Raw genomic sequence first — 15,831 nt, 5'->3', positions numbered from 1 at the left:
ATAGGGTTTTCGTTGTTGACGATCTGAAAACCTGTAATGTTGGCTCCCCCATGCATGACTCTTTCCAGCAAAATATCAGTAAAACCCTGGAAAGACAGTGAAAAGGAATCATGATTGTGGAAGTTTTTGTACTGTTACTCATTGTACCTATTAGAGTGCTAATCTACTCCCTAGAGTCACTTATTAACAATCAAGAAACTTTGGATAGGAAACTAATTCTTAGGGCAGTATGTCTCTGAAAATGTCATCAGGATGGTGAAAATATTCATTTTTCCCTTTCAGTGCCTTTATTTAGTGTAGCTGCCTCATACACAAATATAGGTGCCAATTTCAAACAAATGTTCTGATTTGCTTCATGTACATGTATTTTCAGTCCTTCTGAGTGAAAATTCAATGCTTTCTGTAACTGTTTTAAAAGTTCAATGCTAACAAGGGGCATAAAGGACTTTTCTTTAGCCTAATATACCAAACATAGCAGATTGCTTCAGATTCTAGTGGTGAATACTTTTGACTTGATGATGTACAGAAATGCCAATGAGTGAAACTGACAGTTTGGTTGTATATGATGGTACAAACCCCAGGCTATGTCTCACATGTATCCATAAATGAGTCTTGACATATACTGCATAGCATCCACCATTTTCTTCTTAACTTGCTCTGGTTGTTGCCTGGTGTCTCTACCATCTAAGCCTCCTGAAGCAGTCTCTCCAGGGCTCACATCTAAGCCATCTGCACCTGGGCATTACCAGCTCCCATTGAGCACTGCTCCTTCTGGGACACCTTGCCCAGGAATTGCTCCTACTTCTGCTGGATGACTGTTTCCTACTAATGGGCTGAAGCCTGCATTTCTACTCACAAAGAAATGGGAGGAATTCTTCCTCCCTTCTTTAGATTCCTCCCAACATTTTAATATAAAACTTTTCAAATGTACAGGAACATTGACAGAATTGTACAGTGAACACCCATGTAGTCACTACTCAGATTCTACAATCAACATTTTTCTATGCATCCCTCCGTCCACTTCATTTGGGGCATGTATTTCAAAGTAAGTTGCAGACATTAATATATACTTCACCCCTAAAGACTTCAGCATGCAGGTCATTAACTTGAGTTCAGTGTTTGTTTACAGTTCTTTTTCTTTCTCCTTTTCCTTTTGCAGTAAAATTTACATCCAATGAAATATACAAATCTTAAATATGTTACTCAATGAGTTTTGATAAATGCATACACCGGTATTACCCAAATCGCCAGATTCTTTAAACTTTTCTGCTTTTTATTTGTATTCTACAAAAGCGATATAGTATAATAATATCAAGAAGCAACTGGATAGTTTGATGAATATTCAGAAACTGAGCACATGAATGTAACCAATATCTAGACGCCCCACTTGTATGCCTGTCCACTTACCACCACCACCCCTGCTTTTTAAAATTTTACTTATCTTTAACATAGGTAACACAGCAAGCTTAAAAAATATTTTAGTGAGACAGCTTTATTTCTTTTTTTTTCTTTTTTTCTTATTACTTACCTCTTCCTCTTCCTTTCATAAATGAGAGATGAGTCAATGGAGGCTGGACAAAGAGCCAAATATTGGACTGAGGAAAAAGTCATGATGCATTTTTACATAGAAAAAAATATGTCATGACTTTTCCAACAACCTAATAGTTCGCATCAGTGAGAATTGCTCCTCCTTTCTGATAACCACAAAGTGTTTTCAAAATTAACATTAACTGGTTATGATACATTTTTTCCCAAATGCCTCCTTCATGACAGAAACTAAGACACATTTTTTTTCTCCCATTTGGAATCCCATGCACCAAAATCTACAGAAAGACTAGCTTGTGTATAAAGTCTAGCAGAGGTTGCCATTGGCATTTAAACCTATTACTCAACTCCCCAGCCCCACCTACTAAACATATATACACATAATAAGCTAAAGGTAAAACTTTAATGAATGGCTTTACTTCACTTACCATTATAAACCATGTTTAGAAGTTAAAAAGTACTACACAAGAAAATTAATCAACTGCTTATCTGTCTGCTGCTGTGTCAAGGTTGGGCCCTCTGGTGCTTGGTCTATAGCTTAGAAACCTGGGCTGGGAAAGTGGTGCTCTCTTCCTTGAGAGAAATGGGTTGAGAATGCTTCTGCCATAGTCCTGTTCCCCAGGGTGAATGGCCACAGCATCATTAGAAAGCAGTTTATCTCACTTTGATAAGCATTACATTCCTGTTTACTGTTACCCATAGTGTGTTCAAATAGCAAAGTGGAGTTAACAAAAGGGAGGGATGCAGAAAGGATCCCAGAAATTTCACTTTTGCCTTAAGACCTATGAGCTAGCACTTCAGTTTGGTTAGGGTCCACTATACTACTTTTTTCTTAGATATTTACTCTTATCACCCACCCCTCTTGTTTTAGAGGGGCAAGGAAACTATAAGAGGAAAAGAAGTTCAGTTCAAATTTACCTCAGAAATCACCTCTACTTATATTCAGGAAGTGTCATCCTGTCACGTAAGCCCTGCATATTCCTATTTGGGTGTCTTCCTCTTCAATAAACATACTGTAAATTTGGAAACACCTTTATAGGTAGACTGTGCATGAACCTCTGTACCACACCTTAATCATACCATTGAGGACCTAGAAAATTCTCAGTCAACCCATGCTTTCTGATAGGTATACTTGGGAATAAATTTTAATATACCTCAGGCTAGAATCAGCCTGACTTTTCTTGCAGGATGGAATGTGTTCACAGAGCACAAATAAAGCTAGGGGGAGTTCACCACAACATCATTTTCCAGCTGGCAAAACTTCCACACCACTAGCTCCTACTGAGTGCCCTGAAAGCTTACCAGGCCCATTGGCAAAGTGAAGAAAACAGAAATGAGGTGGAAAAAGAAAGGAGGTAACAGGTGTATAGAAAGATGAAAGGTAAGACCTCATTGCTAACAGGCAGGAGTTGACTGGCTCCTGGCCCTACTTCTCCTTCTGTCTCATTTGTGTACATTTTACTTGTTTGTGATCTCTTTGGAATCTGACTTGCTTGTCACTCTGGAGCCCAGTATATAGATTCAGCAACCTCATTATTCTTGCTCATAATCTCTTGCTTGATGTCCTTTTTGTAAGCTTCCCATTCACAGTCCTTGAGCTTGGAAAATCAAGGATGAGTTCCCTACAACCTTCATTAACTCAGTAGATCTGACCACTATACATCTAGAACATAAATGAGGATAGGAGAAATGAAAGAGAGGCGTAGGATGGATAGATATTAGAAGTTCCTGGCCTACTTTTTATTTTTCTTTTGATAATCTTTACTTGAAGTTTGCCATCCAAAGTCTGTACTTTTGGGAGTTTTTATCTCATCTTTCCTATATAAAATATAACTGAAGTAAAATTGGTCATCCAGCTCTAATCTCTAGCAGGAGAAGGTTGAGGAGTGTGGCAACGATGTTTTTTTTTTTTTTGGTTACTTAGTTTTTATTTCATAATCATAAATTTAACTTTGCAATTTAGCTAGATTTGCAGGGGAATAAGGTAAATATGGAACCCCAACTCAACTGCAGTGAGAGTACAGGTTGCAGGACATCGTGAGCAGATGGGGTGGAGGGTGCTCTTCTGAGCTACAGTAGGAAAGGTCTGGTGGTTAAGATAAAACATATGTCAAATTCATTAGCATTGTCCACAGTCAGAAATGGTAATCTTCTTGCTGGTCTTGCCATTCTTGGACCCAAAGCGCTCCATGGCTTTCACGATATTCATGCCCTCTTTTACCTTGCCAAAGACCACATGCTTGCCATCCAACCACTCAGTCTTGGCAGTGCAGATGAAAAACTGAGAAGCATTTGTATTGGATCCAGCATTTGCCATGGACAATATGCCAGGACCTGTATGTTTCAGGATGAAGTTCTCATCATCGAATTTCTCCCCATAGGTGGACTTGCTGCCAGTACCATCATGGCATGTGAAGTCACCATCCTGTCACATAAACCCTGCAATAATTCTGTGAAAGCCGGAACCCTTATGACCAAATATTTTCTAATGCTCAGAGCATGAACATTTCCCTCTTTCCTTCCTTCCTTATTTTCTTCCTTCCTTCCTTCCTTCCTCCCTTCCTCTCTTTCTTTTTTTCTTTTCTTTCTTTCTTTCTCTTTCTTTCTTTCTTTCTCTTTCTTTCTTTCTTTCTCTTTCTTTCTTTCTTTCTCTTTCTTTCTTTCTTTCTCTTTCTTTCTTTCTTTCTCTTTCTTTCTTTCTTTCTCTTTCTTTCTTTCTTTCTCTTTCTTTCTTTCTTTCTCTTTCTTTCTTTCTTTCTCTTTCTTTCTTTCTTTCTCTTTTCTCTTTTTTTGTCTTAGGGCATGTGCACTCACCAGAGAGAGAGAGATAGACAGAGATGGTAAGAAAGAAAATGAGAAATTACTTTCCCAGGGGGAATGGCATGCTGAAATCCTTTCTCCTCCATCCTCCTCCTGGGATCTTGGGCATTTATGCACACATATACGGCTTGGTTTTCATGCTACAGACTCTGGGATTTGAACCGTGGTTGACCATGTGGGAGTCCAGTGACAGTGGCTACACCATCTGCTGGCCCCATCAGGAAAGTTTTCTGCTATCTTTGAATTTTGTCTGAAAGCAGCTCCAAGGAGACATGACCTGAGGGCTTGCGGTGGACAGTGATATCAAAGAACATGGTGGGGCTGAATGTGGCTGCTGGTGAACAGCTTGGGCAGTGGCATCTGCAAAGCTGCAAAGGCTATTATATGAGCACTTCTGGCTAAATGGTTAGAGTTTCCTAGCTCCTGGTCACATTTTTGCCTCTCATATTATGATCTACAAGTGAGACTTGTCACTTTGCTCTTGTGAGATATTGAAGTTTCTGACTGTCTTAAAGCCTTTGGGCTATAGGAGACAGATTTTATCACCAAAACCCATTAGGAAAAAGTGTAAAAGGGAAAGGATGGAGGTAAAATGTAGAGAAATTTTTAAGAGAAACCTTCTGGCAAAAGGGAGGTGTTTCTTTCCTCCTGTTTTCCCACTTCTTTCTTTTTTTGGATCACCAGCAATTAGGGATGGCCACTTAAAATTCTTCATGTGGGCAATTTAAAGTTTTTGATTTTTAAAAATTTCAGTAAAAATCTAATGAAGCAGAGGTAGGCATTCAACACCCAGGACCAAGAGGTAAAAGAGGACACAGATGAATTTACAAGGGGTAGGGAAAAAGCAGAGGAAGTCATACATCCTACCTGTCTGCATGCTGGCTGTAGAATTATTTTCCATAGCCAGCTACCTCAGATTCCACCCCTGAAGTTGCCTCATTATCATGTGATCTTTTTTAGGAAGTTCAACTGATTGTCACTTCTCCTCCATGACAGAAACACTCCTGGTGGGACATAGCTGCCTCAGCCAATCAGGTCTGACTTCTCCTAGGAGACTTCCTTCTGACAGACACACTCCAACTACTTCCACTCAGGCTTCTCTCTGCCCCACAGGCCCAGCCTCCTTCTTATTCTCCATTTTATCCCAGCGTATCTGCTGTGAGAAGAAGTAGTATGCAACCAGGGACCAGCAGATGGCACAATGGTTACATTGCTGGACTCCCACATAGTTGACCAAGGTTTGAGTTCCGAACAGTTGTCTTAAAAAACTCATGCCAGGGACCAGCAGTTGGCGTAATGGCTATGTCACTGACCTCCGATGTAATCAACCACGGTTCAAGTCCCAGACCAGGTGGCTTAAACTCATGCCAGGTGCATGTGCATGTGTGCCCAAGATCCCGAGAGGAGAATGGAGGAGAAGGGATTGCGGTGTGGCCATCCCTCCAGGGGGTGATTTCTTGCTTTCTGTCTCTCTATCTGTTCAGCAAGCACACACACTCTATAGCAAAAATCTCTCTCTCTCAAAAAACAAACAAACAAACAAACAAAAAACCTAGTAGTATGAAACCAGAAGATAATACATGTGAACCCAGATGATCTTTTTGTTTTTACTAGAAAATACAAGTCATTAGGAAAAGTGTAAGTTTGATTACTGCTTTAAATACATGATAAATGAGTTGATAAACTTTTACTTTTTAACTCATGTCCTTGGCTCAGAATAAAATTAATATTTTGTTTAAAGTTCATAAGATTTTTTAGTTTGTTCTGATTTTTGTGTCAAGGTTTAAGTGCTTGACCTGAGCACCTCTTCTAATGATAACTGCCCAAAAAGGACAGATAACCCATGTCCACTTATTTAACATATGCATTTTAAAAAGTGTGACTTAAAAAAATTCTCATGAATTCTACTTCCTCACAGAGCTTCTACTGGTATTAAAAATTATGTATTTTTGAATAGTTTATTCATTTTTCATTTTTAAATTTTTTTTTACCAAAACCAAAAAGTTTTCCAGTAGATTTATTTGATTTTTTTTAAGAAAGAAGGGCTCTTTTTGTTTAAACATGTTGTTTCATAGCAACTGCTTTATCCCTTTGCTGAATTATAGACCCCTAGGGCAGTTTATTTTCTGATTGAAAACCATTTTCTTCTTCTGGCATCTCCTGTCTACCATGAGATATTAGAATTTGTTTTTCTTTGCCTATTTTTCCATTTTTAAATTTGAGTGTTTGTGGGGAGGGTAGTCATGATTTCTCATATAGCTGGGCTCTGAGAATCTTTCTTTCTATTTTTTATTTTTTTGTTACAGACATGTCAGAGATAGAGAAAGAGACAGAGAGAGAGGGAGAGGAAAAAGCACCTCTTATGGGGAGTAATCATGCTGCCATCTATTCTCCTTCATCTCTTCTTCCTTTTGGGATTTTGGGCAGGCACACATATGTACCTAGCACATTTCTCAAGCTGTCAGGTCTGGGACCTGAACTGTGCCATTGGACACATGGAATATAACTGCCTTAACCACAAGGCCACAAAACTAGTCCAGAATCTTTTTAAAGAGGGTAATATTTGCCACAAAAGAAACTTCATCAATTAACTTGCTACATTTTTGCTACATTATAGACCCCTAGAGCAGTTTGTTTTCTGATTGAAAACCAGTTTCTTCTTCTGGCATCTCCTGTCTACCACAAGATATTAGAATTTGCAGTTGTTTCTTTTTCTGTGCTGGGCTCATTTCATGTAACATAATGTCCTCTCAATTGATCCATGTTGTTGCAAATGACAGGATTTCCTTCTTTTTAAAGGCTGAATAGTATTCCATTATGTTTATGTACCATACCTTTTTATAAAAAATCTATTCTTCCATTGATGTACATTTAGTTGATTCCATATCTTGGCTATTCTGAATAATGCTGCAGTGAACTTGGGAGTGCAGAAATCACTTTAACACATCAATTTCATTCTCCTTGGTTATATACCCCACAGTGGGATTGCTGGATCATATGGTAGTTCTATTTTTAGTTTTGAAGAATCTCTATACCATTATCCATATGGCTGTACTAATTTACATTCCCACCAATGATGTACAAAAGTTCCCTTTTTTCCACATTCTCGACATTTTCAATGATTAAAATAATGACTAAGAAACACATAGATCAAATTTATCTCTGTATCCACTACTAGGTAGTAAAAGGGAAATTTATACTCCTGTTTTGGCTAATGATTTTGTAGCCATTTGTACATTTTGATGACTATTTATGTACTTTCATCTTTATTATTGCACGCCTTCTGTGCAGTAAGTGTATACGAATCTTCACAACATTATCACTAAGTGATTCCAAGGTCTCAAATTCTTTGTCTGCTAAGTGGAATTTCTGTTAATCCCACTTTATTATTTCTTAAGGATTTTAATATTTAGATGTAATGATTACTTGATAACTTTTGTGTCCTTGGACCAAACTCATGAAATTTTAGTACTGCGTACATTTCACCAATTCTATTTGGTTGAAATTGATGGTATGGTTAGCTAGTTGCCACAGAGATAGCCTTTTATTTGGTTGGGACAGTAAACATTGTGTACAAAGAAAGATAAGAGGAAGAAGAGGGAAGCAAAACACTTAAGGGATTGAAGGTAGAAATCCATTGATAATAATGTATATGCTGGAGGTTTTGACTGAACGAATATACAGTACATTCATGATGGGAAGATTCATTTGGTATGCTGTCATTATACACAGTGATTGAATGTAAAAATAAATAAATTAATATCGGGGGCCGGCAGGTGGCATGGTGGTTAAGGGCGCTGGACTTCCACATGGCCGACCGTGGTTCAGGTCCTGGACCTGGCGGCTTGCTTTCTCGCTTTCTCTCTTTCTCTCTGTGCCTCTCTGATCAAATTGAAATAAATAAATAAATAAACAGATAAATAAAATAAAATTATTTAAAAAAAATAATCTAGAATATTTCTACTTTAAAATAAATAAATAAATAAATATGAGAAAAGGCATAGGAAGATTGGAGGCAATCTTACTGTTCATAAAGTGAATTGAAATTCTGCTTTCTCGCTTTGTACTTTCTAAGTATCTGTACACTTGACTACTTGCCTCTGTAAAAATGGTGATATTTGTTGGAAACGTACATATAATATTCAGAAGCAATTACTCTGAGAGCGAAACTACTGGGTTTGTAAACTTTATATTTCTATTAATTTCATCCATTCTCAATTGCATCACATCTGTTTGTTTGATCCAGGGCATTGTTGATGGGATCGGAATGTAACTGTATAAAACCAATCATTACCATTGTGCCTAAGTAGTTAATACACTGCCTTGTAAGCTACCATTGATTAATCTCCAAAGCCATCTGTTACACAGATCTTTGTTTCATAACTGGCATCCAAACACAAACTGTCCCCTATTTGAGAGTAGCCAGACAATCCAGTCTTTCAAAGACTCAAATGATCTTGGTGTTTTCTGGTCTCCCTTGGTGTACACATATTGTAATTCATTTTCCTTCTGGTGCATGGATAATTGAGAGTTGGAAATGGATATAGTCAAGGCTTGCTTTTAGAGTGCACTTATTTTCAAAATATTATGTGGAGTTTTCCTTCACTTGGTACTATCCTTAGGGAACATAGGGTATGGAGAGGAAAACAGAGACAAGATAAGTTGGGTGACTTCCACTGAGTTGATGATAGATTGTGGGTAATAAATGGGAAAAGTGACTTGCTTATAGGAAAGATGAAAGCCATAGAATGGGTATTGGAAGGGTGCCAAGGACAAGTATCTGTTTCACTATTTGGATGAAGGCTGGCATTGCCTTTAGTGCCATTTGAATTATTCATCCGGGTTGTATTTTCATAGTGAATTGTGTAGTAATTGTGGTGACACAAGTTATCAGGTTGCTAATCAGGGGCATAAGTCTTTTTCTAGATTGTAGGTCCAACCTCCTGGGAGGGTTTAATGTGTAGAGTTGAAGATTACACTATATAAATTAGCACTTGATTACAGGTTGCTTGTATTGTACACTCACTGTTTTAGTCTTTCACCCAATCAACAAAATAACTTTGAAACCTTCTAAATGCTAGCTGTTGGTACAATGGCAGGCTATATCAAACTCGATTCCTGCCCTCATAGCACTTCAGTCCAGCGGGAGCTATTTGTATGAATAAATAATTACAATTTGACATAAGCACTATTAGTAGGGGAAATAGCCTCTAATCTTGTTTTTACTAACAGCTTTCTTGAGGTATAATTTATATACCAAAAAATTCATCCATTTGATGCTGATCTTTCTTAAAGTATAAATCAAATAATTTCCCTCCTCTGTTTAAAATCCTTCAGTGACTTTCTGTTGCTGTTGAGAAAAACTAGAACTCCTTAACTTGGCCTAAGAAAGCCTTATATAATCTAGTCTAGCACTCACTCCATTCTAACTAAATTTGCCTTCTGGCAGTTCAGGGAAGGTATCACATTCATTTCTGCCTGAGGACCTTGGCACATACTGTTCTCTATGCATGAACTTGACCTTATTCTACATGTATCTGGATCTTTCTCACCCTTCAGACCATTGTTTTGAAGTCCCTTCTGAAAGGCCTTCACTGGCTACATCATGCATTGTATTAACTCTGCTTTCTCTTCATTGCCTGCTCATCACCTCTCTATCTCTATGACAATTATCATAAGCTGTGCAACTTGCTGTAAAGACTTTTGGAGTAGTCCTATCCAAAGTGTGTGCAGACTAGTGCTGGTTCGCTCTTTGTTAAAACCAGTCTGAGATGATATAAAGACAGTAATCGAGGGTAAGTCTTTATCAACCTTTATAGCAATTGACAGGATAATATTAGGGCTGTTGAAAGGTAACACTAAAAAATTAGACTTACATCGTATACATTTTGTTTATTTCATTTTTTAGTAATATATTTTTGTAGCGTTTTTACTGGTAGATGAGAATTTGGGGAGAAAAATAGTCTCTCCTCACAGATAGTTTAAGAAGATCTGTTTTAGAGGACATGATCTGGGAGCCTGGGGGAGAAGACAGAATTATTTCAATTCATCTTGTTAGAACAATGGGTAGGAGGTGATCTTTCCTTGTTAATTTCAGGCAGGAGACAGAAAGAGAGAGAAAGAAAAAGCGAGCAATGTGTGAATATAGTGGAAGCGTTTTAGGAGAGAGGTCGACTCAATCACGTTCTAACTTATTTTCTCTCTAAACAAAGCAGGCACTTTGTTTCTGGTGCATTTGAGATCTGATCACCCCCCCACCCCCATCATCTTCTGGCATACTAATAATGTGAATGAGGTGGATGGAGAGGGGGAAAGAGAAAGAAGAGCAAGAGGAAGAAAGGGGATGTGAGAGTACATGTGTATATGTTGGTGTTTGAGAGAGAGACAGAGAGAATAAGAGGAGGGAAGGTGGCAGGACAAAAGAGAGCAATAGAGATGTAATTGCTGCCTGTTTTTTTATTATTTATTTATTTATCTATTTATTTATTTTTAAGAGCTATTTTTCTATAGGGCACATGAACGCACTAGAGAGATAGAGAGACAGAAAGCGAGTAATTACCCCCAGAGGGATGGCCATGCCTCAATCCCTTCTCTTCCATTCTCCTCTTGGGATTTTGGGTACGCATGCACAGACATCTGGTATGAGTTTTAAGCCACCAACTCCAGACTTGAATCATGATCAACTACATGGGAGTTCAGCAATGTAACCATTTCGCCATCTGCTGGTCCCAACTGCTCTTTGAACATGTATCAAGCCCAGAGTTACAAAACTGTCCTTGGTGTTTAAGCCCTTTTACTCCACCCTCATACATTTAGAATATGTGCTTTATTATTTACACTTGTGTCTTTGCAAAGGCTTTTAGTGACTATGTGGAGGTGGCCTCTGTCTCACTGAAATGATTGGGTGGGTAAAATGGAAAGAGTAAGGTGCTCTGCCAACCTAGAGCCTAACCAACCTGGATTGGAAACCTAGCTTGGCAATGAATTAGCTATGGGATTTTGGGCAAGTTATGCATCTTTTCCAAGCCCATTTGCTGATATCTATAAGATTTTGATAGGTGAGTGGGCAAGAAATCTCTCCTCATAGAAGTTTTGAGACAATTAAGTGAAAAGTTCACAGAAAACTTAGCTAGTGGCCAGCCACAGTGGTACACTAGTAACACAATGCTTTGCAATGCTGAAGTCAAATAGAAAGGTCCCAAGTTTTTGTCCCAGGGTCTCCTTGTACATGTCAGACATACATGTGCATGCCCATGATCCTGGCTAAGGCTAGTGGTGGAGCATGAGATGAAGATTCTGTTATGGATGCTGTCCCTTTTTATCTCTGTGCATGTGTGTTTCTCATGAAATAAATAAACTTAAAATAAAACAGCAAGCATATCAAGGAGGACTCTAAGATATGCAGGGACTTCACAAAGTTCATGGAAGATGGAATTAAAGTATGAATTGTTTTTGGTACAGTTTTGAAATCCTGGCATAGTTTTTTCATGATAGACATTTTCCATAAGCTTTCTGAAGATCCCTTATAAGTAAACTTTCCTCCTTTCTCATCCCTAGCACAGTGACCAGCCTAATTGCCTGCTCCTATAGCCCTCTATCATTGACAGTAGATATTACCCAACTTCCACTTGTTAGAAGTGAAGTTCACTGCTTACCTAACTTGTTCCACTAGCAACAATGTCTTCAACTCTGAAAGAAGTCTTAACCTAGGCAGGGAAATTGTCAGGTCTTCTAAGGCAGTGGGTAACTGGTGCAGCACTAAATGAGGCCTGCTATGGCTCACATTCTTCCCTGGTAGTCTCAGTTGCTTGGGGTCTTTGTGGTCCTATTTTTGGGAGTATCAAACATCTGTTGTTGGAAAAGTTCTCAATCTAGATCCAATTTGCCTTGTATCAAGTGCTAGACTGTTTTGATTGGTGCTTCAGATCTTCAACTCTGTTTAGAACTTGCCTAAGTGTACTCTACCCGTTTTGACTTTTGCCATCTGGACTAATTTTAAAGCTTCAGTCTTTATATCACTAAAGGTAACAGGGCTCTGCTTTTGCTTCCCTCTTTGTGTAATCAGCATTAACACAGCTGCTGTGTCTACATTCTCATCACTGGCCTACCTGAGTCCAAACTGACCTTTAAGAGGTTAGAAATGTAGGACTGGAAGTGTTCCTTGGTGTGTTTTTCAAATTGTAGTCATTACTATCACCAACTTTACAGATTATTTTTGCCATATAGGTGGCCATCTGAATGACTGTATAATTTACTTACTGATATTTTAATTTTTTTCTTTATACTATTTTAAATGTTATTTTTTAATTCATGATAGATTGTGAATGCATCAGCACATGTGTACAAGAGATAGAGATAGAGAATGACCCCTTTGACAGGGTTTCACAATGCCACAATTCCCCCTTGCAGTCAGTCAGTTAGCATCTTGGGCATATGCATGTATGCCTGGTGCATCTGAAGTTGACTATATCACGGATTTGAACCGGTGGTTGGCAAGATGGCCTCCAGCATTGATGCCACCAACCAAGCCATCCAAGCTGATCTACTTTCTTCACACTAAGTTTTATTAATTTTTACTTTTTAGATTTTTTGTTTTTGCAATAAGGTGCATGTGCTTGCTGGAGAGAGACAGAGAGAGAAAAAAATGAGAAAGAAAGTGAGAAATCACCCCCCAGGCGGATGGGTATGTCACGATTCCTTCTCTTCCATTGTCCCCTTGGCATTCTAGGCATACACACTTGCACCTGGTATGATTTTCAAGGGTCCAGGTCTAAGACTCAGACAGTGAAGTCAGCTATGTGAGATTCAGCACCTTAACCACCATGCTACCTGCTGGCCCCACACTAAGCTTTCTTAATCTTCATATTTACTTTAGCCTCAATCTAAGGAATGAAAACTCACAAAATTACTGAGATAAGTAATCTTTTAAAATTATCCATTTATTATAAACTCAAAACTAGTAAGTTAAAATGGAACTTTTGGTGGGCTGGCCCTACAGTCTAGGGGTTAAGGGAGATGAATCCCACACAGCTGACCACAGTTTGAGTCCCAGCCCAGTGGCTTAAAAAAAAATGTCTAACATGTATGCGTGTGTGTGCCATATCAAACAAGATGGATAGGTAGAGAAGAAGGGCTTGCAGTATTACCACACCCAAGTGGGGGAGCTTTGTCCCTCTTCCTCTCTTTCTGTCTCTCCAGCTCTCTCTGGCAAGTGCACATACCCTCTAGCAATTAAAAAGAAACTTTTGCCAGGTCTACCTAAAATCATCGAATGTACAGATAGTGCATTTTGGGGACTGGTTCCATGGCTTGGTGGTTAAGGCAGCTGGATCCCACATGGCTAACTGCATAACTGGAATCCTGACCCCAGTGGGTCATGTTGGGTGTGTGTGCATGCATGTCCTAAATTGTGGCAGGGTGGAGAAATGAGGAGAAGAGATTTCAGTGTTACCATGCCCTGTTTGAGAGTGCTTTCCCCTTCTCTGTGTCTCTGTGTCTCTGGTGAGCACATGTGCCCTCTGGCAAATTAAAAAAAAAAGAAAGAAATAATAAAAGCACATTTTGGGAACTAGCGATCTGGTCTAATTATCCTTCTTACAAATTTAAAAATAGGTTTAGAGAAGTTTGGTTTGCCATAAGTCTAGTTAAATGAATTCCTGGGATGCAAATATGTCTCTTAGCTTCTAGTCTAATGCTTTTTTCTATTAAACCACACTGCCTCCCACCTTTGCATCTATTCTTATTCTTAGTCTAGGATTCTGCACACAATGACTGAGCTTGTTCAAGCATTTTTTGACTGAGCATTATTGATACACAAGGGATCTTCAAAAAGTTCATAGAAAGTGTGTATTATGAGAAAACCATACAGGGGAGCAGCAGATGGCATAATGGTTATGTTGCTGGACACCCATGTAGTCGGCCATGGTTTGAGTCCCAGACCTGGTGGCTTAAACTCATGCTGGGCACGTGTGTGTGCGTGCCCAAGATCCCAAGAGGAGAATGGAGGAGAAGGGATTGTGACATGGCCATTCCCCTGGGAGATGATTTCTAGCTTTCTGTCTCTCTGTCTTTCTGGTGAGCATACGCACCCTAATAGCAAAAACCTACCCCCCCAAAAAAAAGTAAAAATTTCCCATTTTTTTGTACCAAAATAAACTTGTACTTTAATTTTATCTTTCCATGAAGTTTTCAAAGTTCTGTCATGTTTATGAAAAATAAATCACACAGTACCTAACACACTTTGGACTACAGTGACTTTACTATGATTGAGATAGAGGCTGCCTGACTGACAGATTGTATGCCTGGTGGTTACCTCTGGGACTGGAGTAGAGAAACACTAGTTTAGAGAGTCCTGGATGAGAAAACAACAATGAATTATGGGACAACTCCTAAAAAAGAGATGATACCTTCAACCCATACAGAATTTATAAAAGACTTACTTCTCTTTTGGCATGTCCACTTCTGTCCTGAATGGACTGCATATCTAGCCTGTAATCCTAGTGGACTGTTTTGTTTCTTCCAGGGATTTTAACAACTTAGAATTTTCTCCAGAATTTTATCCACTCTGAAATATATACCCTGGCCTGTGAAAGGCTTTTGTTAAAGTATTCATGGAATATCCAAGTCTCTTCACTTTAAGATTGTTGCCAGGGAAGGTCCATGTAAAAGCACATAGAAGTCTACCAGAGAGATGGAGCTCAGTATCAAAGAGGGACACCTGGAGTTAAGTATACTTGATTCCCAGAAGTTTATTTAAGCAGTCTAAGTGTTCTTGACTTTGCATTTGTAGAAGAAAGCAATGGTGTGCTGTTACAACACCAAGACACAGACTGTTCTCTTGTGCAATCACCGCAGATAGTCATTGCACAATCTTTACTCCTTCGACTTTTTGCCAGCACCAACATTGGCCTTTGCAGTCCCCCTGACTTTCTTCATTCTGTTCTTGTGTTCCTTTTGCTGTTTTCTTGATGTCTTTTTCTTCTCATAAAGGCCATGTCTTGCAAGTCTATGTTTGGGTTCAGTTTTCTTCGCATAATCCAAAGAATCGTAAATCATGCCAAAGTCAGTTGTCTTACCACCACCAAAATGGGTTCTGAACCGAAAAACAAAGATGCCATCTGGTGTGATCTTGTACATCTTTGCTACTTTTTTCCGAATGTCTGTCTTAGGTAATGTTGCCTTCCTGGGGTGAAGAACATCAATGACCATTTGTTTCCTCTGAAATAGTCGGTTGGTCATGAATTTCCTGGTTCAAATAGTTACTATGTCATTTGTGATGGTGATATATCCTCAAGCAGCCAGGGAGGAAAAGAGCCAGATGGCTCATCTTGAAAGGAAACAGTCTTAGTTCCACTTCCCCTTTCTTGACCATCCAAGTGACTTCTCAGTAGTTTTGGCTGACTCTGTGTCTGTATCTTTGATGGAGGTGTTTGGGGTATTTTTATTGGCTTAAAAAAATCTGGAAAC

At 38.9% G+C, this 15,831-nt stretch overlaps 1 protein-coding gene and 2 pseudogenes across 1 annotated transcript in view; all 3 read right to left on the bottom strand.

The window, feature by feature from the left end:
• Positions 1-15,831, bottom strand: part of LOC102479432 (glutamate receptor 3-like) — a gene marked incomplete at its 3' end in the record, with an annotated part of 226,257 nt that overhangs the window by 15,224 nt on the left and 195,202 nt on the right. Inside the window, 2 exon segments of the mRNA XM_014583127.2 lie at position 1; positions 3-86. The exon segment at position 1 is cut by the window's left edge and continues 89 nt beyond it. Of these exon segments, the coding sequence (XP_014438613.1) occupies position 1; positions 3-86 (85 nt within the window).
• On the bottom strand, positions 3,551-3,979 carry LOC106733562 (peptidyl-prolyl cis-trans isomerase A pseudogene; annotated as a pseudogene).
• LOC106733561 (40S ribosomal protein S24 pseudogene) lies at positions 15,213-15,630 on the bottom strand (annotated as a pseudogene).

This window comes from Tupaia chinensis, unplaced genomic scaffold (assembly GCF_000334495.1).
Source record: "Tupaia chinensis unplaced genomic scaffold, TupChi_1.0 Scaffold144062_1, whole genome shotgun sequence".
In the NCBI taxonomy this organism is placed as follows: domain Eukaryota; kingdom Metazoa; phylum Chordata; class Mammalia; order Scandentia; family Tupaiidae; genus Tupaia; species Tupaia belangeri.
This window is presented reverse-complemented; position numbering and strand designations above follow the sequence as displayed.